The following is a 27,067-nucleotide window of genomic DNA, read 5'->3' as shown; positions in this document are numbered from 1 at the left end:
TGGGCGTAACAGTGTATAAACAATGCATACGGACATTCTTTTTTCACATAATACTGCACACCTCCTTTCGAAGAAGCCATTACAGACGCACCGTCGTACTTTTGACACACAAGTTTTTTTTTTCTGCATTGAGTTCCTTCAGAACAGGGAGAATGACTTCTGATATTCCTTGTGCAGTCTTATTACGTGACACATCGAAGAACCCTACAAACCTCTCTTGTATTTGATCATTCAAACAATATCGCATGATCACACTCATTTGCGCTCTACAAGAAACATCTGTTGTTTCATCTACTTGCACTGAAACAAACTCTGCGCGTAAAATTTCATCTTTAATTATATCCCTCAAAACACACGACACACATTCAATCAAGTCATTTTGTATATCACTTGACGTTCCTTTAAAAACAGAGTCAGACTCTAAATGCTCTCTCATAAGTTGCTCTTCTTGTGCTAACAATTCCAACAACTCCAAATAATTCCCCTTGTTATCAGATTCAACGTTCTCAACATGACCTCTAAAAGATAATTCCTGCTTACCGAGAAAGCAAACAACTTGAATTAAACGGCCTAAAATTCTTCTATTGGTAGCGACCTTTTCATTATGTTTTAGTATCTGTAGGCGAATAGCTTCGGACACAGTACACTCAATTCTTTGCGTTCGGCCTAGTAAATAAAAGCTTTCACTGTTCTTTATGTGTTTTTCAGACCCTTGATGTTTCGTTGCTTTACGTGCGAAATTTTTCAAGGAGATAATTCCTTCTTTTGTCCACTGTGCTTCACCACCGAACATAAGACAATAAAAACAATACATTCTATTGTTGTATCCAGTCAGCCACTTATATTTTTCATACCAATGCATGCAGAATTTTCTTACCTTCTTACCGTCTGTTTGTTCTATTTTCAATATTGGCGTTGGTCTTCGTTCTTTAATAATACACTTATTTTCATAAGAACACTGAGATAGAGGATTTTTTAATAAGAAATCTATTAGGTTCATATTCTCCGACCACTCAGGCATTTTTCTTGTTCACTTTTACAAATGTATTAAATAAACAGTGGCGAAGGGTGGTAAGAGGTCCTGAGGCCCGGCCTACCCATTTACTTTCAGAAATTAGAATTCATAATTTATTCTTATTTCTTGTCACAGAATGTTAGATAATACAAGTTGATGAAAAATATTTTATTGTAAGATAAAGAAATCGTGGTTAGCAACACTGCTTTGAGGCTCCGCAAGCAGTGTCTCAGCTGCTGAGGAAAACGCGCGAGAAAACGTGCTGCTGATAACCTGCAAGTGGCAACCGAGGCGAACGCAGCAGAAGCAGAAGATAACCTGCAAAGGAGACCGACCTCAGCACTTGTCGACTTTCGTTTTACGTATGTGTCCACCAGAGTGCTCTTTCGACTGTCTTCGACTTCGATTCGAGAGCAAGAGCACATGGTGTGTATAACAATTGAGTGGAAGTGTGGGTGTTTTTGTTTTTGTGAGTGACTTTTTATTGTATTTATTTATTACATTTGTAAAAGTGAACAAGAAAAATGCCTGAGTGGTCGGAGAATATGAACCTAATAGATTTCTTATTAAAAAATCCTCTATCTCAGTGTTCTTATGAAAATAAGTGTATTATTAAAGAACGAAGACCAACGCCAATATTGAATGGTATGAAAAATATAAGTGGCTGACTGGATACAACAATAGAATGTATTGTTTTTATTGTCTTATGTTCGGTGGTGAAGCACAGTGGACAAAAGAAGGAATTATCTCCTTGAAAAATTTCGCACGTAAAGCAACGAAACATCAAGGGTCTGAAAAACACATAAAGAACAGTGAAAGCTTTTATTTACTAAGCCGAACGCAAAGAATTGAGTGTACTGTGTCCGAAGCTATTCGCCTACAGATACTAAAACATAATGAAAAGGTCGCTACCAATAGAAGAATTTTAGGCCGTTTAATTCAAGTTGTTTGCTTTCTCGGTAAGCAGGAATTATCTTTTAGAGGTCATGTTGAGAACGTTGAATCTGATAACAAGGGGAATTATTTGGAGTTGTTGGAATTGTTAGCACAAGAAGAGCAACTTATGAGAGAGCATTTAGAGTCTGACTCTGTTTTTAAAGGAACGTCAAGTGATATACAAAATGACTTGATTGAATGTGTGTCGTGTGTTTTGAGGGATATAATTAAAGATGAAATTTTACGCGCAGAGTTTGTTTCAGTGCAAGTAGATGAAACAACAGATGTTTATTGTAGAGCGCAAATGAGTGTGATCACGCGATATTGTTTGAATGATCAAATACAAGAGAGGTTTGTAGGGTTCTTCGATGTGTCACGTAATAAGACTGCACAAGGAATATCAGAAGTCATTCTTCCTGTTCTGAAGGAACTCAATGCAGATAAAAAAACTTGTGTGTCAAACGTACGACGGTGCGTCTGTAATGGCTTCTTCGAAAGGAGGTGTGCAGTATTATGTGAAAAAAGAATGTCCGTATGCATTGTTTATACACTGTTACGCCCACAGGTTGAATTTGGTGTTACTACACGGTGCAAAGACCATAAAGCGTGTAAAATTGTTTGTTTGTGACTTGACTGCGTTCCATTCGTTTTTCTCAAGATCAACTAAGAGAACTGAGCTATTAAGAGAACAGGGTTTCCATCTTCCCCACCCAAATTCCACACGGTGGAATTATCACTCGCGCGCAGTTGAAACAATTAAATCTCATTACAGCGAATTAAAATCTGCCATGACTCATATACGCGAATCTGATGACGAAAATTGGGATCCGGATTCAATAAGCGCTGCCAATGGTCTACAGTTACGCTTAAATTCATGTGAATTTGTCTTTTTGTTGTGTTTGTATAGCAAAATATTTGTGTTTACGGAAAATCTGTTTCTTATTTTGCAAAAAAAGTGTACTTCCGATATCACACTGTGCTGCAAAGAAGTCATGCAAACATTGTTTGCATTAAAAAAACTGCGTTCGGAAGAGACTGTGCATGAATGCATTATGGAAAGTGAAGATATCAGTTCGTTGCAGTTCGGCGACAAGGAAAAGCAAACCTTAAAAGTACTCTCGTATGAAATTTTGGACACGCTTGCGGTTCAGATGGAAATGCGTTTTCGTGATTTGTCCTCTTTAGAGTTTGTAGAACTGCTTGATTGTGAACAGTTTAAGGCTTACAAAAGTGATTTTCCTCGGAAGAAACTAGATAACCTTCTTAAACTCTATCCCTTCTTTGACGCAGAGCAGCTGCGGAATGAGCTGACAGTCATCTACTCCGACGAAAATAAATACCTCAAACCTCTTAATCTACTTCAGTATATCATATCAAATGGCCTGCAAGAAGTGTATACGGAATGTCTTCGTTTGTTACATTTGAGCTTGAGTATTCCAGTCACCACAGCATCATGTGAGAGAAGCATGAGTGCCCTCAAGAGAATTAAAACATTCCTGAGGAATACAATGAAAAACGATAGACTTAGTGGGTTGGCTTCCATCGCTATAGAAAAGAAGCTGTTAAGGACATTAGCCACGGATCCAGCTTTTAAGGAGAAAGTAATAGACGTGTTTGCCGAGAAGAAAAACAGGCGCTTGGAATTAATTTATAAGAAGATATAAATAATCCAGGTAAGATGATGATGATGATGATGATTATTATTATTATTATTATTATTATTATTATTATTATTATTATTATTATTATTATTATTATTATTATTATTATTATTATTATTACGGGCCTACCCTGATGAAATCGTCACCCTTCGCCACTGGTTATAAACGGAAAGATACACTCAACAAGTTTCTAGTGCATTCTACAAATGTTCAATGTTGTTATCCGGCACACATCCAAACGATAATCCAGTTCCGTCCATACGTTCACTCCATGTTTCCGTCAATGTCCGTCACAGTAGCAGTGATGCGTTCCTGCAGTTCTTGCAGCGTTGTTTGCATTGGAAGTACATATTGTCCTTAACATAACCCACAGAAAGAAATTACATTCTAGGGGGCCATGGCAACAGAAGAACATCACCCAGACCAGCGCGACCTATCCAGCGATGTAGCAGTTCTCTTTTGAGAATGGCTAATTTTGCTACAGTGAGGTGAAACCCCGTACTGTTGAAAAATGAAAGTCGAGAAGTCGAAAATCGATAAATACCCACAACTGCAACATATACAGGTACACAGAAACTCTTCTTCTACATTGTCTCCATCTTGTAGAATACAGGCCTGCCATCTAGCGTGCACACGAAACGCGAAGCGGGGTTTCTAAACTTGGTAAATTTATATATTTTTCCATGTATCGCCCGTTGTATAATTTGTGCTAACCCTCTGCTTCGAAAAAAAGTCGAACAAGCTGGATTCCGGATACCCCCCCCCCCCCCGTTCGAAACCAAAAATAACTAAGGTTGAAACAAAAGAAACGAGAAAAATTAGAATCAGCGTTGAAAATAAAAAGCTACATCAACAAAGCTACATATTATTATTATTATTATTATTATTATTATTATTATTATTATTATTATTATTATTATTATTATTATTATTATTATTACTCTTATTATATTATTATTATTATTATTATTATTATTATTATTATTATTATTATTATTATTATTACGGGCCTACCCTGATGAAATCGGCAACCTTCGCCACTGTAAATAAATACAATAAAAGTCACTCACAAAAACAAAAACACCCACACTTCCACTCAATTGTTATACACACCATGTGCTCTTGCTCTCGAATCGAAGTCGAAGACAGTCGAAAGAGCACTCTGGTGGACACATACGTAAAACGAAAGTCGACAAGTGCTGAGGTCGGTCTCCTTTGCAGGTTATCTTCTGCTTCTGCTGCGTTCGCCTCGGTTGCCACTTGCAGGTTATCAGCAGCACGTTTTCTCGCGCGTTTTCCTCAGCAGCTGAGACACTGCTTGCGGAGCCTCAAAGCAGTGTTGCTAACCACGATTTCTTTATCTTACAATAAAATATTTTTCATCAACTTGTATTATCTAACATTCTGTGACAAGAAATAAGAATAAATTATGAATTCTAATTTCTGAAAGTAAATGGGTAGGCCGGGCCTCAGGGCCTCTTACCACCCTTCGCCACTGTTTATAACCCGTATTTGTACGTCGTATACTTGTATACAAACAGTGCTATGAAACACGGTGAATCATTTATGCTAACCCTGTATTAGTCCTGGACTACATAGAATTTCTTATGGAAATTCTTTTTCTGAAGGGGACCGCGGTGGCTCAGTGGTAGAGTGTTCACCTCTGGTGCCTGGGGTCCCGGGTTCGATCCCAGCCCCCGCCAAGTGAACTTTGTGGTCGACAAACACCGTGTGCGTGGGTTTTGTCGGGGCTCTCCCGTTTCCTCCCACTTTCTTCATTCCACCATTTCATTCATTACTCATCATCACCGTCTCCTTTAGCCTAACCGGCATAACCGTTGGACGTAAAACTCAAATATTTCATTTCATTTTCTATTTCTCAAGATATTCTGCATCTAACACATAATGAAAGTCATGAATTTCCCCAGTCCAGTTGAATACACCATAAATCAATTAAAGGAAGGAAAGAAAGTGTAATTTATTACATAAATACTCGTATTTAGCTGATTGCCTTTAGCGTATTATGCATTCAAATCAATGATTAAACCAACTAACTATTATGTGAGATGTGGATTAATAAAACAACAGATTCACTAGATACATAAGTTACGCATCAACAATGCAAAATTGTATAGCACGATTTGAATTAGAAACAAGCCATTAAGAACCACATATTTTATTATGAATGAAACGAACCATATATTATAAAACAAGTAAGGATGCACCTGTCACATTAATAACCTTAATGATTCGTAAATGAACTGATAAAATTAAAAAAAAAAAGCTTCTGTTAAAACTAAAACAGGTATTACATTACAAAATAAATATGAAAGATATCGTTAATTTTTATGTCTAAAGAGACCGACAAAAGCAAAAAATTACGTGAAGTAATGTACATTACATATAATCAGATAATTGCCTTGACATTTTCAACTGCAAAGAGAAAATCAAAAAGCTGGTGGTTGATCCAGTTTTAATGTCGATTGCCTTTTGTCAGCAAAATGGAATTAACTGATAACCTAATTCGTTTCTGTTTCCTGGATGAATAGATTTAAAATTTCAATTGAATGACCATATTTCAATAAAAACGAGTGTATTTTATGAATGTACTTACAGTGTTGAATCCGTGAGGTTAATTAGATATTAGTTTTCAGCATCTGTATAGAATTTAAAACATGATGCATTGTGACTTTGCTGAAGGGCAATAATGATGATAACAATCTTATTTATAATACAAAGACATACGTACCAGTCTATACGTAACGCTAATTTTTAATAGTACACAAATTAAGTTAATAGGATTCACTACCTGCGCTTCCTGCCTGTCTGATGCCAATTGATGGTGCTAGCGTGCAAGCAGCTTGTAGTTTTAAAACTATTGTAACGATCTAATTGCAACTTAAAGTTTACAAAATAGAATCAGAGTCGTAACCATATTTAGGTTTGAGCATTGTTATTTGTGTATTTCTACAGTAAGATGTTGAGTTGATTTAATTGAAACTTAACTATATTAGTTTAATTTAATTATTTGAAGATTCCGCCAAAGTTCTATGACAGATTACAAGTCTTCGAACGTCATGTCTTGCGCCTTGCTTACTCATTTTCTGTACGAACTCCAACACAAGAAGTCTATCGCCGTACAACCAGTATTCGAAGTGGAAAAAAGCAGAGACGGTATGTTTTATTACGATTTTGACTCGACATACCGGCTATCTAAATGTTGAAATACAGTGAGGGTATGTTGTTTAAAAGATTGCATTTCTATTTACATAATGACTGAAAATCATTGGAGAGCTTCTCTGTAGTTATGTGGGAGGAAGACATGGAGAGACTTTAATTCCCAGCCAACAACTTTCTGAAAAAAAAAATCCCCTTATGTTGTACGTATTAGAGAGAATTATGGACGAAAATGCTCAAAAATGGAGTTTTTTTTATTTTAACAATTTCCTGCGGGAAATCTCCCGGACCCCCCCCCACTCGACTGAGGAATGTTCCAAATCCCCGGAAGATTCGCCTCCCACAACAGCCAACCCCTAAATCCGCCAATGCTTAAAACATGATATTTATATGCATTAAGACAAGAAGGCACACACATACGTAAGAAAGAAACAATTCAGTATGGGACATCAAAATATAAACTACGAGGTGCTAACCAAAATATTCGGGACTGGTGCTACCAACTGGTAAAAATGTACTTTTGTAGGCCTACTAATGACCGCCATCACCCTCGAAGTAGTTCCCTTCCGCACAAAGACACCTGTCCCAGCGATTCTACCATTGGCCTAACGTGTCCTGGAAGTCCTGTTCTTTGAGGATGTTTAGCATTGCCAGCGATGCTTCTTGAATCATCTCAAGTGTGTCGAACGGGCGGCCTTTCAACTTGCTTTTCAGTGACAAGAAGGTTGGATCGTCAAATGCGGTCTGACGAAGCTCCGTGCAAACTGCCACACGCTGTGTCTTCTGATCAGCAGTCAAGATCCTTGGCACAAATTTTACGGCGACACGATGCATGCCCAATTCAATAGTCGAAATTCGTTGGCATGTCCCGTAACCAATTCCCACTTCATCAGCAAAGTCGTGAGTGGTTTGACGTCGATTCTCACGAACCAATTGTTGAAGTTTTGCAACAATGTCTGGCGTTGTGAGGCTAACGGGCTTTCCAGTGTGGGCATCGTCTTTGACGTCTGTAGGGCCGGCCCTGAACCGAGCATGCCACTCAAACACAGGTGTATGGCTCATGCTGTATCCCCCAAACACTTGTTGAATCATTGCAAAGGTCTCCGTAGCACTTTTCCCTAGATTCGCACAGAATTTGATACACACGCACTGTTCTATTCTCGGATCCATCGCCACACATCACACACAGAGTATCATGAAAAACACTGTGGAAACTCAACACATCATCTCAGCAGCATGAAACTGTGCACCCTCACTCATCAGATATGCTAGTCTTTGCACATATCGGTGCAAAGCTCTACTACTACTACTTTCCAGATGGCAGAACCAGTCCCAAAAATTCTGGATAGCACCTCGTAGATGAACTTCTTTGAAGATATATAGGAAACAGATAACAAAAATGTCGGTGTTGTCAACTTAGAAATTATTTCTACAGAAGAAATAACATCTTTTTACGTGCAAAACTATTCGTTGATTACTGTGTATAAAATTGATTTATTAAAGATTTTTAGTATCTACACTCCAGTAACGGTATGTCTTGATCATGGAAAAACCAGAGGGGGTATGCCTTCATCACTGAAAAACCAGAGGCGGTATGGCATACCATTGCATACCGTCTCACTTCGACCACTACGTACAACTATCCCTACTCTTTCACAACATCTCTACCGTCTCCGCTGACGTTACGTTCAACACCATATCAACGCCGCTCACTCGATCCTTCATGAATTATTAGATCAGAATCAAGCTGTACCACGTTACGCGTATTCACCAGTCGATCATCTTGCACTTCCATGAACGTGATCATTCCACTCCTCTCCACAACCCACATCGTCACATTTACCATTACCATCCACATATCTAGGCCTATTACACATCATTTCATTCTTGCACTCCTTTGTTCTCCCTAACAAAGTTCCCATTGTCTCAACCCACTCTGAGTAGCCCCAGAGCAGAAGATTAATACCTTCTGCTCATGTGACAGTATGTTATGTGAACAGCATTTCATTGCTACCATCACCTCATCTCTCATCGCATTCTTATGTATTAATGGCGATAACTCAATAAACAACTAATTCCTGATATCCATTCCTAATACCTTTTCACTATACTTAAATTGATGTCACTGGACCAAGAGAAAACGTTACCTTCTGAGGCCCGCCCATCTATTGATGGGAATGAAACTGCATTTTCTTTTTTTAAAAATAAAGATTGATAGCGGTTATACTTGTCATGGTTGGCTTTGCTACGTATTTATTATTATGACAAACAAACAATTAAGAGGTTTTAATTGAACGTGATGTTAATCTATACTCTACAGAGGAGCGAAATTTGACAAAACCAATTACTAATGGTGCATTGATTCGCCATTCCTGACCCAACTGCATAGTTAAATTATTTTTGGTTTGCTATGAGGAAGTCCTAGTTTGAATTTGTAAAGAAAAGTCAGTTGCAGTGTTCTCTATGTTCTACTTTCATGTGGTCCTTTCAACAACGCACTACTTCCTGACTGTTTGTTTATTTCAGCCTGTCTGCTGGACATGACTGAGTTTGTGACGTTAAACGCGTTATCTTAGTCCATCCCTGTTCTGTGTTGATAAGGGGAGTTTCCTACCAAACGTCCAAATGTGTGTATTTGAGGTGCCTAGTGTCAAAAGCCTCCAAACTCATTTTCTTAAAACCAAAATTGAGATATATATCGCTTGTTATATGTTTGATCTAAAGGAATTCCATGGAAACAGAATTTTGTTTAAAAGCTTAATATTTCATACTATAAAACGAGTTCAAATATGGTACTTTGTACGCGTTTATATGGAGCTTCACTGCACGTTTTGCGAGATTAATCGAAACTAAACAACATGGATGTCGCGGATTCTGATACTAGGCGCCTCATTTCATTCGCACCATGCGAACAATAATACTCAAAAAAACTAGATTTGAATGTTCCCGCATCAATAAAGTAACTATGAAAGAATAGAAACACGATACTGTCAACCTCGACAAGCCACACATGTATTTCGAAGAGATATATGGCATTCTTTTGTGCAGTTTTCACGCGTATGTGTGTGTGTGTGTGTGTGTGTGTGTGAGTAGGTGAATGATCTAATAGAAAACGATAAAGGAGAAGCAGAGAAGACAAAGGGAATAGCTAGTATTGAGGTCTTTGAAGATGAATTTTCGTTCAGGTCACGTTACACGGTTTTCAGTTAGTCGACTGAAGCACCAGAAAGAATTATTTCCATCAATATCAAAGGGAAAGTGGTGGATGCTTCGTAACGATTCTAGCAAAGAGAGTTTTTATTGGAGAATTAGAAATTTAGTTCCAATGACATGTTATAAAGCACTAACACAAGAAAATATGCTCTTCTCTTACATGTTTCTGCAGCGTATTTGATAAATAAATCATCAAATATTTCAATAAGTACTGCAAATTTTATACTGTATAAGCTAATTTCAATCTGCTACTCATAATCACTGTAATGATCCCATAATAAAAAAAATAAGAGTTTTAATAGTGGATAAGGAACAAAGTACTTATCAACATCACAAGTACCAAGGATCAAGTTCTAACTTGTAGTAAAATTAGTATTTCGCACGAGACAAGAAATAAGGTTGTCTCGTCTCGTCTCATTTGGATTCTCGAAAAAAAAGATTTTCTCGTCTCGTTTTATAAATTTATTTAGCACATTTATGCCCTAAAATTTTTCTTTATTTTTTCTAGAGGTTATCAGCTAACATCGCTGATTAAGCGTCACGAGACATCCATGAAGAGAGGGTTATAGCCAGATCTAATCAATGTTTATTATTTGGAGTATATTGTGTATTGATATATGTATTTATAAACGTTGATACATGCTCTTCGTTATGAAAGTACAATCCCTTTATCTATTCATAGTTTTTATGCTATAGATCTCGTAACACTAAAATAGTGTTACTGGAATAGATAATTGCATATTTTAGAATAATTGTTCAAAAAGAGGAAATAAGCACTAAAATTGGTATGGGCATTGTTTTGGGGTCACTTAGTTAAAAACTAACGTTAACCACTTTAAATTTCAAAATGGCGATCATTTTTCAATATGGTGGACATAGTATGAAGCTTACAACAACGCTTATTATATAACAATGAATACACTGATCCGATTTCAAATACCTTCGTATCGAGTATGTTTTAGCATTGTTTAGGTCAAATGCATAATTATAAAAGTTTGTGTTCAAAATTGACGTCACTTTTTTTAAGATGACGAATATTCTAAACATGTAAAAATACTTATTATTTAACAGAATGAATATACTAAACCGATTATAAGATTCTTCATGTCGAATAACTACGATCTTAGCAGTACAAATGTAGAATTCATAAAAATAGGAGAGTTCGTTTTCAATATGGCGCCCGTTTTTCAAGATGGGATAGTTTAGGCAGGTCCGGATGGGCTGAAACTTCCGTGAGTACACCCCAAGTGCAGACACAAGTGTTGAATAGAGCTACGGGGTTTTGGGGGAGGTCTGGACGAGCTATACCTCGTCATGGATGCGTCCCTATATTACACCATCTTCTTATCTAACAAGTAGTTATTACTTCAATATGCAAATATGTTTATAATAATAATAATAATAATAATAATAATAATAATAATAATAATAATAATAATAATAATAATAATAATAATAATAATAATAATAATAATAATAATACAGTTAAAGGTAGCGTTGGTGAGACAGGTTCGATTCCTGGTAGGAGCTCATGTAGTTCAGATCCTAAGTTAAGGCCGACTGTATATTGGCCAGTGGCCAGTCACCAAGTCGAGACGGAGGGAGGCTGGAGAGGATGCAGAGAGACAAAAGGCTTAGCACATTAACAGCGTGTGTGAATCACAACGTTGCAGAGTCTCTTGTTTGCAGTGTTGCTTATGGTACTGCATTTAGAACTCCTCTTTATCTGTCCCCTAGTCAATGTATAGCCGGCCTAAATTATAGATCCCTGTCTAATAGTAACTTGCATAGGCCGGACTTGGGCGGATCAGTTACGCTATATTTTCGGGCTTGGCGAGTTTTATCGGGTCTACACTGTTTTCTCTTCAAGTCAGGCGTCAATTAATTGCAGATGTTAATAATTATTGACGTTCGTTAAACGATAATTGGAATAATATCAAATGTTGAGGTCTGTATGCATGGAAGTGGAGTGAAAGATATTACAAATAATGCAATGGTTACAGTTGGTGTTGCTTAGAAGCGGCATGGTTATCGCGTCGGGCCGAACTTGGTCCAAAAACCTACAAAGCTTTCCGGGCCCGGGCTGGGCTGGGCCTTGATGCATCCGAGGTGGATTGGGCTCGGCCCGGTAAATAGCTACTGTCTACCCCCGATGATGAATGAGACTCTATATTCCAATCTAACTGATAAGAAAAAGGATGACTATTTCTTCCAGAATACATGGATTTACAATAATACATTCACTTTTGCTAGGAACACAAAGTGGCTAAATTCGTATATATGTATAATCATCATATGGTGATACAACTGGTTCCATAATCTTGGGATATAAACATTTACATAGAAAGACTTTTAAATTTACCACGTAATAATAATCATGCAATACTGAAGGCACCTGTTGAAGTGATATTTGTTGATTTTACAGTTTTAGGGTACTTTCTTCCCATAAATTCGTACACAAATATATTCAATTTAAATTTATATCCTTAAATAAAGCCTATTTTAATATTCAATAACAGTATGCAAAGAAGATACATGCACACTATCCAAGGGCGCCCATGTTGTGGTTTCCAGAGGGGGGGAAGTATAAGAGACATTTCAAATATAGTTGCAAATTTTGCTGTAACTATTTTAATTCTATTGAGTTTTCGATCTTCCGAGGTATAATATCCTCTAGGGGGGCGAGCCCCCTCTTGCCCTCTCCCTGATGGGCGCCCTTGACACTAGCACGTTACGTTGAGGCTTGGAATGCAAGTGGAGACCTGTCATGGCTTGATCGCCGCAGACTCTTCCCTTTACTGAATGAGATAGGACCGATTACGTATTAAGTTTTCACTATGATAGAACAGAGAAAGTATCACTGTAGTTGTTAATAATGCTCACTCTCTCAAAATAACTGACAAATATGCTGATATATTGACTCTGTCACAAGTATACCACTTTTCTCTCTAGTATTATCCAAATGAGCTGCGATGAAATCGAGAGATTCCAACATTAAAAAGTCGAAGGTATATCTATTATGAAATAACAGATTTAATGATAGTCATTCCCTCCACCCAACAAATATATATATATATATATATATATATATATATATATATATATATATATATATATATATATATATATATATATATATATAGGATTAATCTATCTTAAACAAGCAATTTTAAATCTATTTTAAGAAACATTTTTTAACAGTGAAAGAATAATATTCGGATTTCATTAACAATCTGACCATGTATACAGCAGAAATCTACATATTGTTTTTTTGCTCAATGCTATCCTTAATTTTCCTTTCATCAAATTCCCTGATTTAAAAATTCTTATACCGTACCATTGAAACAGCGAAGACTCAATAGGCACCAAACAAACATTGATAATAGCAGGAATACTTGGAATCACGGTACTCGTTTTCCTTCCTACCTGGAAATATGCTTCTACGAAGCATAAATCAAAAACTCCTATATTCAGAGTTATTTTAGCATCAAATTCAATAATTTTCGAATTCATGGCAATTTCCTTTGATTTCAAAACTGACAATCACTCCCAAATATTAATTAAATGAAGTTAGCTTGAAGGTAAAAAAGATTCTTTAGATTTCATGCATTATTACAGTGGAACAGCAAGTGCAAAAAAATATTTAATTAAACTGCTAAACAATATTTAATAAATATGCTAAATCTGTTGAATAAATACTACAGATAATATGACCTAGTAATGCTAAACAGTGCATAAGGCAAGAGAGCTAGAAGGTAGTTACAAGTTGCTGTGTAGTGGAGTAAATCGACAAGGCAGAAACGACATAGGGATTGTTCTTTTAGTGATCTGAAAGATAGTGTGGTAAATGAGAATAGAAGAAGCGAAGGAGTGATGGGTATTAAGATACGAAGGAATGAAATGATTTATGTACTGTGCGCATATGGTTCGCTAGTTGGCTATGAGGAGGAAGGAAAGACAAAATTCTGGGAGAATTTGATCACAAATTTCACAGCATCCCCACAGGGGAAAGAATAATTGTGGATTGTGACTTGAATGGGCATGTCGGCAGAAACAGAAGAGGAAGGAGCACCTTTTGACTTACAACAATAGTGGGGGAGAAAGGGGAACAAGGAAGGTTGCAGAGATATCAAAGAAGATTTATGAAAAAAGACTGTAATGATATGGTCAAAATAACTATGTGGTCAGAAGAGTGATAGCATTGAAAGTGGATGGGAAGAGAGGTAAAGGTAAAGGAAGACCAAGAAGAAAATGGACATGGTTAGGAATTACTTTGAGGAGAAAGGCCTAATAGGGGAAGATTTCCGGGATAGGGCTTTATGGAAAAGACTCATCAAAAACATCTCCTACACACAAATGGGGAAGGACAGAGAGAAAGAAGAAGAAAAAATGAAATGAAATGAAATCGTTCAGTTTGTGCCTCGATTATGCTTTTAAGCTTAGCTAGACAAATGATTATGACAAGTCAATGATGGTGGAAGAATTGGTGGAATGAGAACGTGAGAGGAGACGGTAGTACCCCAGAAAACCAACGCACACTATGTTGTCCACTACAAACTTACTTGGGCAGGATCGAACCAGGGATCCCGAAAGAAGAAGAAGAAGAAGAAGAAGAAGAAGAAGAAATAGTGAATTAACTTGGACGGAGGTGATGATGATGACAATGAACGAAGCATGGAATGAAAAATGGGAGGAAACAAGAGAATCCAAAGAAAACCGAAGCACTTAATGTTTGTCCACTGCAAAGCCAACTTGGTGATATCTAAGCTGGTATCTAACCAGAGACACTATGTATCAAAGTAAGCGATCTATCATAAAAACACCGCAGTCGATGCTAAAATTAATTGTAAATTATTTTGTTCCTGTAAGTTTTTTTTTTTTAAATCTTTTAGAGAGCCAGAAATTTACTTTGCCAGGCGTATCTGCATAATTCTTGCTACGCCACTGATACAGATAACATTTTTGTCCGCCCTACACATTTTTAGGTCCCAAAAGTACAAAGTAGTATAAAAAAGGATAGTTCCTAAATGCAGATCACATTCTATTTCAAATAAATACAGCATATCTGTGATTATTTGAAAGAAAAAAAGAAGCGTTTTTTCTTGAAAATCAACAAAGATTTTGCCATCTTAAAACATGTGTGGCCTACTTGTCAATAAACATTAATTTCACAGATCAACCTTCTATTACAATCAGTATATGGATCACTGTTATGAGTATATATGTCATTGTATGTTACTGCTTGAAGTATGGGTGTAGATATACAGCGTGCATCGCTGCTGGGCTAATCTTAAAATCTATTCTTCTTTGTGTTGACTTCAGTATAAAAATACGAGCAGTTGATACATCCTTATCATAAAGTGAAAACTATCAGTCTATGAGTAATGCTAATATACAAATTTAAAAATATTTAGGAGATAGGGTTGCATAAAGATCTAGGCGAAAATATTAAGATATTCTTAATCCTCATTATAAGCGCTTTAGTCTGTCTGTCATGTTAATTCGCAATAGTTCACAGTCAGGCTAAAAAAAGTTGGCGCTAGTTTCTCTACCTTCTAATTGACGCAAAGAGATGTCGCTGACGTACAGGCAATTTACAGACGAGGCGAAGACTTGGACTTAGATTTGATTTAGATTTTGTGTCCCTTTAAGCAGCGAGACTATATATGACGTGGATCTACAGCTTAACGTGGGATCCGAATCACGCCTAGAATCGAACCCGAGTATCCCACGCCATAGATGCGTACGCTAACCACTTAGCCACGTGAGAAATCTCGAAGACTCGGGGGAAATAACCAGGGTAAATTATACGTTTTGTGATATTTGTCCCCTAACTATAAATGCAATAATTTATTATTCTGAACTTAAGTATCTTTTTCTTCATCCTACACAATGATCCTGTTGATATTAAATTGATTTTTGTTAATGAAAAGAAGCCGTTGTTTTTTACAAATTGTTCTAATAGGGTAAATGCTCTTATCGTGATTTTTTTTATATGTTTGTCATGTTGATGTTCACATACTGTTCTTTTTAAACTTTACTTTACATTTTCTTTTCAAAGGAAAGAAATGGCATCGTATTGTAGTAGCAAAAGAAAGAAGACAGAAATTCTCTGCTTTGTTAGCAAATCAAAATCAGCACTTTTTATTCTGATGTTCCATGCATGATATATTAACAAACAAATGTTATCGCTCAGACCTCGTGTTATGGGACACGTTTGCATTTGTTGAGCTACAAAACCCCAGCTTTTATATCCACTGTTGAAAAAAGAAATAAGATGAGTTTGCGTTAGCAGAGCATTGACCAAAAGCGATAAAACTCGCCACCTTCCCATCGAGAGAGAGAGAGAGAAAGAGAGAGAGAGAGCTCTATCGATTTTATTGTCCGTTCAAGATGAACTATGTCTTTCACAGCCACATAAAAACGAACTAAAAACCTTTATTTTAAATGCAGAATTAGCCGTGTCAGAAAGGGAGGCATAGGAACAACAGAAGGAACGTTTTACTAATTCGAATAAAGAATTAGTTTAGGAATCCTATAAAAACAACACCAAATTCCATTGAATTGTAATAAGAATTGGTTTCTTTTAAAATGTAACTTCTGTGAATGCTCATGAGGAAACGAGTGGTTATCACATATTCTTAATTTTAAAGTGAAAGTGGCATCGATTCGTGATTATGATACGAATTTAATTATAGTATAAAATTTCTGCTAGGTAGAGTTACGATAATAAAATCAGAGGCCGGAATCGATTCCTACTACCGGTTTATTTACAAAAATCCTCCAAAACAATAGTATTTACAGAAATATGTTAGCACATTTTTGTCTATTGTGAGGTACAAACTAGGTGGTTCAAGACCGTGCAGTTGTGGACAGGATGTCTCAGAGCCCCAACGTAGGCTAAGCAGAGTGGCGTAAGAAACCCCAATGCTCCGAAGCAAGCAGTGAGGTGGGATGAAAGTCACAGTGCCCTAAAGCAGGCTAAGTAACTGAGGTTGGGATCTCGACAGAGCCTCGAAGCAGGCTAAGCCAGGAGGAAAGAATTAGCCAAGAGACCGGCAAGAGACTAGAAGCTTTGATGTATGGTTCTTCTAGTGCTCCTGGCAAGCAAGAGGACGGAGACCGAAAGAATGGTGCCTGTCCGTTGGTTGTTGTTCAATTTATAGTCGTTTCGGCGGCGGTGGCGCTGCTGTTGCCATGTCGTCATGTGACATGTAGGAGGTGCTGGTGGTCCATCGCCTGCTCCTCATAGTAATCCCACGTGGTGTGTAGTACTCCGACGTGACTGGTGTTGTTTACAAATAGGTGCATATATGAGATTATTTGTATACAGAAGCACATGGTACATTACAATAGTATCATACAGAATTTGTGCTCAAAATAAAGTTTAACTACAAGAAACAATGCTAATCAAATGAAATAAATTGGTTTGATTTTTGATTCTTTTGTGCCTTGCGTTCTAAGGCAACATCGAGGTTATGAAGAATGGTACATACTACTTGTATTAACATAAAGTCCGAATCACAAGCGGGACTCGAATCTGGTGCGGTTGGTTAGTACACACACCATCATGCAAGATCTGCTCTCACAGTGTAACCCGTTTCTCACCATATTACTTCGCCTCCAAGAGAGTTGAATAACAACAACGTCACTGGTTTAAGCTCAATTGCCGTTAATGATAGGTAAGTTCATAATTTACACTTACTTGCTCAATAAGTTACTACTGCATTTTATATTGTCTATAAATATTCATGGCGGAGAATTGATCGGGTTTGAGCCTTACGCATTTCAGTCATCTTGGGTTTGTCTCTATTCATGTAAGTTCTTCATTTTACAGTACACAGAGGTCTTTTGATATTTCCCATATTCTCTCACTGAAACACACAAACAATATGCGAGAGCAGCTTGTGGAAACTGTCTAAAGTAAGATAAGGTTATCGTGAAAAAACTTTTAGTTAAACGTCCCAACTTATTATCCCCTTTAGGCTAAGAGAGACGATAATTAAGCCAAATGAATGATGATGGAAGAATCTGGGAGGAAACGGAAGTACCTCGAGAAAACCCACGGACACAATATTGTCCAGTACAAACTTACGTGGTCGGGGATCGATCCAGAAGCCCTATGCACCATAGGTAAAAGCTCTACTACTGGCTCACTGTGGTCCTCAAGGCTATCGTGGAAAAGATTAATTCGAGATTTCAATGGATTTCATAGTCTTTACATGACAAAGAAAAGAATTTGTAGACGTTTGTGTGTACACTCACTTAGAGGTCATACCATTCAATCATTCCAAACCAAATTTCAAATTTAGTTCAAATTCTCTACGAGGAGTAGATATAATTTCTTTTCACGTCCCCCAAAATATTGGTAATTTACTGTAAAGAGAAGACTAAAATTTATGATTTTGTGGAAAATGGCTCTAACGCTTTTGTTTCTACTTCTTAAACTACCGATCTGATACAGAATACAGAAGTAAATCTTTATGGAGGAAGAATGCATAAGAAATTGCTTACCCTTAGGAGGACGGCCGGAGTTAGATCTTTTTGTACGATTTTCTCAAAAATAACTCATGAGATTTTGTTCATATTTCACAATCAAATGTTTTAATAACAGCCTTATAACATGGTGTAAGTTATTTCTTCTGAAGAAAATTCACACGGGGTAGTTCAGTCTTGGGTTGAGTTACTTTTGGAAACGTTTTAATAACATCTTGTGTTTTGTTAACATTTCATAAATAAGTATTTCAGTAATAACATTTTAATGTAGCATAAACAGTTTCTCCTGAAAATTGCAAAAGAGGCAGTTTGTTCTTGAAGGTGATTTATTCTCCGACGATCTTCTCAGAATTGCTTAGATGATTTTATTAATATTTCATAAATAATTATTTCATTGACAACTCTAATATGAGGAAAGCCGTTCTCCTGAAAATATTCACAGAGTCTTTAGACATTTTTATTAAAAAAAAATGTGCGTATGGTCATGCGCTAACAAACTCTATGAGCCACGGAACCCGGAGATTCAATATCGTATTAACAAAAGCTCATCATTGACTTCTGTTCTTAGCCAACTGGGTCCAGTTTCTACTTTGAATTCCTATTTTTTACGAGATTCATCTTAATATTGTCCTCCTATCTACGTCTAGGCCTTCCTAATTGTCGTTTTCTGATTGGACTTCCCGGTAAAACTTTGCACATAACAATATTGTACATCTCTCATTGAAGTCCTATGTCTTTCTGAAATTAAAAAAATAATTGATATACCGAAGTATTTCATTTGCATTCTTTTGGAATGTTTGACAAATTGCAAATATCAGTCGATAGTTGATCGATTTCACCTAAATCCTATCAATCAATCTAAAACAATTTCATTTGCGTATGGGTAAATCTTGTTAACAAAATGTTTGAGAGTACGTTCTTGTTCTTATTACGTAAATACTTACATAACAATCATACAATATGACTTACAAATGACTTTCGGAAACGTACATTTCTCGTAAAAAAATCTACAAGGAATACTTGTAGTTTAAGCTTGAAACTGAACTTTCTTTGAAATTTTCCGAAAATGTCTTTATTATTTTGGTCATACTGCTATTGATACTGCAATATGTTGTATGTCAAGTTATCAGAAGTAAAAAAAAAAAAAAAAAAAAAAAAAAAAAGTTGCTGTAACCAAATTAGAAGTTTCTTGACTTCGTCTGTATTTCAGTGTAGAAATAACTTTCTTGCTAACGGTGTGACGTCTTTCAGGAAGCTTCTGCCGACAATTTTGATGACAAAATTATGAAAAAATGGGCTTGATTTTTATTTTTAAAATCTTCTTCTTCTTCTTCTTCTTCTTCTTATTATTATTATTATTATTATTATTATTATTATTATTATTATTATTATTATTATTATTATTATTATTATTATTATTATTATTTTACGTTTAACATATTGCAATACCAACAATGATCACTAATAAATGTTTCAGTAACAACTGCATCATGGCTTGATTTAATCTTAAAAATGGAACCGAGAAAGTTTAGTGATCCGTGCTTATGCTTAGTTAATGCAGTTTAATTTTTGAAAGTTATCTTGAGGTAAACAGATACGAGTGCCCAGCCCATATATACTTTTCATCCTACATTATCAAATGATAGTAATGCGTTTCAATCAACAACCACTCGAACAAACTGCGGTACGTTTCAGGCCTGTATGTTAGGCCACCCTCATATGCGAAGTGTTATGTTGGTTGCCGAGTGCGCTACAACTTCATACTTGGGTGATGTGTTCTTCGTGATCTTGCTGCTACCTAACCGAGATTTGACAGGCAGAGAAGTTAATTTCTCAGCTTTCTTAGCCCTACTCTCCTTTACCCTACATTATATAGTCGTGGGACGTAAAACTGAAAACGTGTTTAAATATTTCCCATAGAAAGGAAGAAAAGGCGAGAAGAAAAAGCTGTAACTGAAAATGTTATAATTAGATGGTCATATATCGAAATCCCTTAAGATCAGAGACTATTAGCGAGATGAAATTTGATATTTGAACTCCTTATTCAATATAAGTGGACATATGCTACAACGTTTCCGGAAATTTTGAAATTGGAGAAGAAAGGAGCCATTTCTATTTTCTTCTCATTATATAAAAAAATATTTTTAGGTTGTCTGTCTCATCATTACGAGAGAACGAGTGAATCATTAGAAATTAATTTTTGGCACTGGGTCGACATGGGTTTTTGTCATTTCAGTTTGATTGAATTCCGTATTATAAGGAAGAAAAAGAGTTTTAATTTTTCGCAAAAAAAAAAAATCATAAACATATTCTTTTCGTGCGAAGAATGAGTATTTCAGCTACTTTTAAATATGAACATGTTGATCGAACCACGACAGAGTACAGTCAATTCCAAACATCTGGAATTCAGTGATAGAGAACTGCGCAACACGTTTTCGTTACCTCACAGGAAATACATAAATATGAGCGGATCGGGCGACCATAAAGGTGAGCGCAACTTCCGGTGAAATTATGGTATTAGTTAGAATGGGTTAAGATTGAGCCATAAAACAGTATGTAGATAGTTTAATTTCGGGAATGTGCCTGCAGATAGCAGGAGAAACTCGTTTAGTATGTGTCATTGCATTGAACTGCATCGGAATGTTGATCCTTCTTTTCCAATTTACGCGAAAGCTAGAGAATGAGATATACCATGATGTTACTCCGAGACACTCATATATACAATATATATAAAATCCAGAATGTGGGTGCTGTTTTGGTTGCTTTTTGGCTGCGTAGGAATAAATTCAAAAAAGAAAAATGTTATGACGGAAATGATTCGTAGATCAGATCGGAAGCAAGGAACAGACGAAATAGTAAAAGTGAAAAATACGACATAAGGAAGATTGGGGAAGAAGAAGAAGAAAGAGAAAAATAATGTTTTTCGACTGATTTCTGGATTGATGTTCCCGAGATTTCATCTTATAAAGACAGGCAATAAAACCTTATTCCCAGCAGGCAGGAAAAGACGTATGTAACAAGACAACTTAGCTTTCTCTTTCGTAGAGCAAAACCGATTTTTCTTCCTTCGATTCTCCTAACGATGAACTACGCCGCAAAGACTTTTTTTTTTCACCGAAAGTCTATTACATTGCGAAAACAGAAACAACAAGTGTTGCAAACTTACAATCATATTCACACGTAGCTTGAGGTATAAATTATTTAAAATAGTTTATTTTTGAAAGAAACTTACAATATTAAACTTCGTTCTACTACAATACGAAACTCATTCTTTGAAATATCGCTATTTACGTTTAAAAAACAATTTATTTATAATGTCTATACTGTTTCTGTGTAGTTGAATTATTAGCTTCCTTCTGATGAGAGAGGTTTCTGGTTGGACCCTAGATCATGTGAGTTTGTGGTGAACGTAATGTCCGTGGGTATTCTAAAAATCCCTCTCCTTTAGCTTATAGGTCAAAATCATTGGTAGTGTTGTCCTCAAGACGAGAAAATTCTCGTGTGCTCTCGATTTTTATCTCAATAACGATACAAAAAGTACCCGTTTTAATTCGAGAGGAGGCAAGATATTTTCCGAGTCTCGTGACAACACTACTTTACCCAAGTCTTAGCTTTCAAACCTGTTTTAGTGTTACATAAATTGATAAAATAGTGCGAACACATTAAAGAACATCAATCAACGTTAAAAATCAACAAGCTACTGGAGTCGAGACGTCTACCAAAATTTACGAGACAAAATTATCAAACCTTGTATCTCGTATCTCGCAATTCTGATCATGAGACGCAAAGCTGAAAGTTTCATTTCATTATTTTTTTAAAAATCGAATTGTGAGTGCGTGTGGCCTTGTTAAGTGTGATTCTGATCTTGATTTGCAGTGATAATACAGAATATTTGATATTGACCGAGTCAAGATGGAAGCTGATCGAAATAAAAGAAACGGATTATTCAAGAACATCAGAAATAAATCTTTACATTCAGAATGTTCTTTGTTATAGAGTCTCCTCGTGATTTGCCTTCAGTGTGAGAGTTAACAAAACTGTTTACCCTAGAGGTATGTTTGATTCTGAACCCACGCAAAAATATAAATGTGCCGTCCTAAGCGAAAAGACCTTAACTTTACATTTTTCGTAAATCAAGATATTGGTATGGGAATATTTGCAGTACAATTCTGCATCTATCTAAAGTGAAATTGACGTGGTTCGGCCAATAGGTAGAGGGTAATGACGTCATGAGGGTTTACTTTATGTTCAAAACTGTAACTGGAAGTAAGCAATAAAACCTTAAGTGGCAATTCATAAGCAAAAATATTTAACTGTATTACCACACAAATTTTAGAGCGTGAAACTATATTTAACAAAGTTTTACTGAAATACAACAAATTTGAACGCGTTTTGCTTATTTTCTCGAAAGTATGTGAAATGGAGTTAAGACCTTTTCGCTTAGCACGGCAGAAATGTTCATCTTATTTAGCCTCAGTGTTGAAAAGGAACACATAGTATATTTTTTGTTATCAAAGAAACTGAATAAAATTTTGTGTAGCTTAATTAACACAACCAATACGTAATATCCTCGATATATATTTAACACTTTAAGTTGATGCTCATTTTCTTTCTTTTTTTATATATACTTTGAACAAATTTTCGTTTTGTTAACTTTCAGCCATGTAAGTCACAAAGCCTTCTTCAAACCTTACAAGTTTACAAATTTATTTTACAAGTTGTAACATGTTAAGAAATGGAAACATGAAACAATACAAATCAGTTATCTCTAATTTGTATACACTTTCTGGTTTGTGATAGGTAATTGGTAATTATAATTTAAGCTTTTTCCTTTACAAGATCAAAAAAGTTTGGAATACCAATCGCAAGTCTTGGTCTGAAAAATGGTGTAGCAATAGAAGATTTTATTTTCTATATAAAATAAGAATCAAAGAAGTGAGTTTCGTTTTAGAGCATGAAATTATAACACACTGTCAAAGTACGCCAATTCAATAACGAAACTAGAAGTATTACATCTTTAAATTCTGATTCCAATATAGGAATAATGTCAAAGATAGGACCTGTTCCTCGGACACTGAATCCATATCAAAGAGCCACTATTTGCTATCTCTTAACTGTTTTTGCTCTAGAAAAAAAATATTGAAATCGGAAGTAGTAGTACATCTTACCACTTCCGGTTTTAGTAAAGAATTGCAAGTGAAAATTGTATTTATTTTCTTTAAACAATGAAACGATTCCAAAAGAAACTGTTTACTGCTATTCGTTAGAGGAATGACAGTGTAAATGCGAACATATTTTGGAACGCTCAATGGAATAAAAAAAAAATAACCTTATCGCTATCCTCTAACGTTTGTGCTCCTTGCAAATCAATATTAAAACCGGAAGTAGTAGTAAATTTTACTACTTCCGGTTTTAGGAGAGAAGTGCGAATTAAGATGATATCTTTTCTTTAGATCCTGAATCGATTCTAAAATATTATTTGTCTCTGTCTCTTACTATTTCTGTTCTATGGTGATTAACCTTGAAACAGACAATGGTTAATTTCTACCACGTCTGGTTTGAAAATAAAATGAAATAAAATAAAATCTTTGAGTTTTATATCCCACGTTTATGTAGTGTTGGCTAAAGGAGACAGTGATGAAAAATGAAAGAAGTGGTGGAATGAAGAAAATGGGAGGGAACTGGAGAGCCCAGAGAAAACTCCCACACACGGTGTTTGTCCATCACAAAGTCCTGGGGCGAGCTGGGATCGAACCAAGGGCCCCATGCACCATTTCCAGCTTGAATAGAGGGTTAATGGAGTACATGCGACGTATTGTTGGGACGCTCAATCGAATCTATCTCAAAATCTTGTTTCTATATCATATTGTTTTTACCCTATGGAAATGAATATTCAAGCCGAAAGTAGTAGTAAATTTCTATTACTTCCGGTTTTAATAAAGAGATGCGATTATCATGTCCGTTAACTCCCAGATGTTGAATCTTTTCTCTTAACGCTGAATCGATTACAAGAAACTGTTTGTCTCTATCTGTTACCATTGATGTTGTATGGTGATCAACGTTCAAACCGTAAATTAATAACATCTACCACTTGTAGTTTGACTCTCGCCTTCGGTGCGAGCGGTCCCGGGTTCGATTCCCGGTGGGGCCACTCAGTCGAAAAAGTGTGAAACGCTTTTTCAGGCCAGCCACCATGAATGAGGTTTCCCTGGGTTTTCCTCATTCACACCGGGCAAATGCCGGGGTGGTACCTAACTTATAGGTCCCAGGCCTCTTCTTTCCTTCTCCAATCCTTTCTTCCTTCCCTTTCCCCGGATTGTGTGCTCGCTGAGGGACGTCATCCCTTAAAAACGTGAAGGGCTAAATGGCCTTAGATGCCGAAAGCCCAGAAATTTAAAATCCTATTCTATTCACTTGTGGTTTGAATAGAAAGTTAACGGCTGAGACGAAAATTGCCTATTCTTGAGGCTTTTAGTCGATTCGAGAAAACTGCTTCTCGATATTTCTGACCGTTTTTGCTCTGATAACAGTCGACAGAAGTACATACAGACAGGTGGATAAAGGTACTCCATAAGACTAACAATACTTGCGTATAATTAAGTTAATTTTGAATAATCTGAAAGTCTAATAAAACCTAACACGAACACCACAGTTTTGGTTTCTTAGTTGACTGGGGAGTTTAGCGACCCTTTCAGCACAGAGGATATATGGGACCTAGACTTACAGTTTAACGTGGGATCCGAATATATGAGCTTCCGCTGGGACCAAAATTTTGTAATCTGTCGGCCAATACAAGTAAGAACTAGCTTCTCAATTTTCTTAAACACTTCTTCATTAAACTTAAGATCTGATAAAATGTTAAAATCTGATCTTGAGAGAAATCTCAACTCTATGGCTTATGGAACCCGGAGATTCAATGTTGCATTCACAAAAGCTCTCCACTGACTTCTATCAACCGGATTCAGTTTCTAATTTGTATTTTTCTTTCTGCGAGACCCATTTTAATATTATCCTTCCATCTACGTCTAGGTCTTCCTTATGGTCGTTTCTCGTTTTGACTTCCAGTTAACCCTTTCTGGCCGTGTAATTCCATTTAGAATCACTAGCTTCCTTGGCCTTCATAGTGCATATATCGTGCCGAATGATTCCAAGTTGTCTCATACGTTGTAGTTATAGCGCCCTGGCAATACAGAATTTTTAGGGAAAAATGCATTTTCTTATTTCCTTAGACTTAAACACATCATCCATTGAAATAAAAAAAAAATCTTTATTTCCAAAACATAATTCAGGTCAGAAAGGGTTAAAACTTTGAAAGCGTTCCTACTTTCTTCCATTCCGGTTACATGACCTGCCCACTTGAAACCCCTAGACTTGATGACTCTAAACAATGTTTTGCAAACGGTATAAATTATGCAGTTCTTTTTGTGGTTTCAACTATTCCCCATTTCCATTCCTCTTGGCTCCGAATATTCGTCTCAGAATCTTGTTCTCAAATACTTTCAGTTTACGTTCTTCCGTCAGAATAAGCGACCATGTTTCTCAACCATACAGAACAAGCACGATTATCGTAGTTTCACATTCCTCTACAGAATTTGCGACGACAAAAGATTTTGAATTGAATAATAACACGAATTCCTTGCTTTCAGTCGACATTTAATTTCTTGAGGAAATTCACATAACTATTTTTTTTAAATGTCGTTACGAAATAAGGGAAAAAGCTTACCCAATGTCTTAATTATTGGATATGAGAGGTAGGACTTTAGGTGATTTTTCTTCCCATAGATTGATGCAATAAAATTGTATTTTTTACTGATGTTATCTACCCCAATAGTCACCATTGGATGTAATGTATAATTTACAAGAGTCAATGAACATAAATATGAAATCGAATTATGAGGCATACTAAATATAGTTTTTATTCATTTTTTTAAATGGATATTCTTAATATAAATGTTCGTACCTACTGTTAAGGAGAAGAGGTTAGATCTATCAAGTATGATCGCCACGTGGCTCCATCCAAATTGCCGAAATATAGCCGAGAAGACCAGTCGAAGTCTACATTGGCAAAACGACATCCGAGTTAATGTTGGATATTCAGTTTTATCTTTAAATATTCCCTGAAATGAAAGAGAAAAAATATTACATTAGTGCCCATAAATGGTTTATTAGGTATGTATGTGATATATATATATATATATATATATATATATATATTTGGTCTAGGAATTAATTCGTGCGGTTGGTACGCACACATTGAAGCTGTAGTACAAACACAAAATACATAAATACCTTAAGAAAAATATTGTCCATCGCTAGCCACCACTTTCGCCCATCTGTCAGGCAATGTACGGATTCCGTGGCGAAAGAAGTCCTCATCCTTGGAAGCGATCCAGTCAGAGACCCATGTTTCGATGTCTTCTGAAGAAGTAAACCGCTGTCCAATCAAATCGTTGTTCATGCAATCGAACAAGTAGTAGTCCGAAGGAGCAACGTCTGGTGAATACGGCGGGTGGGGTAAAACTTCCCATCCGACATTTTCTAAATAGGTTTTGACCGGTTTTGCGACATG

General features: G+C 36.2%; 1 protein-coding gene across 1 annotated transcript in view; it reads right to left on the bottom strand.

Moving 5' to 3' along the window:
• The window catches only part of LOC145672492 (atrial natriuretic peptide receptor 1), a 177,352-nt gene extending 150,770 nt beyond the window's left edge, over positions 1-26,582 (bottom strand). The window contains exon 1 of the mRNA XM_081741655.1: positions 26,459-26,582. Coding sequence (XP_081597781.1) covers positions 26,459-26,573 — 115 coding nt within the window. The 5' untranslated portion in view covers positions 26,574-26,582. The remainder of the gene's footprint in view (positions 1-26,458) is intronic.
• Positions 26,583-27,067: the final 485 nt, after the last annotated feature.

This window comes from Thermobia domestica, chromosome 16 (genome assembly GCF_964235325.1).
Source record: "Thermobia domestica chromosome 16, izTheDome1.hap1.1, whole genome shotgun sequence".
NCBI lineage: Eukaryota > Metazoa > Arthropoda > Insecta > Zygentoma > Lepismatidae > Thermobia > Thermobia domestica.
This window is presented reverse-complemented; position numbering and strand designations above follow the sequence as displayed.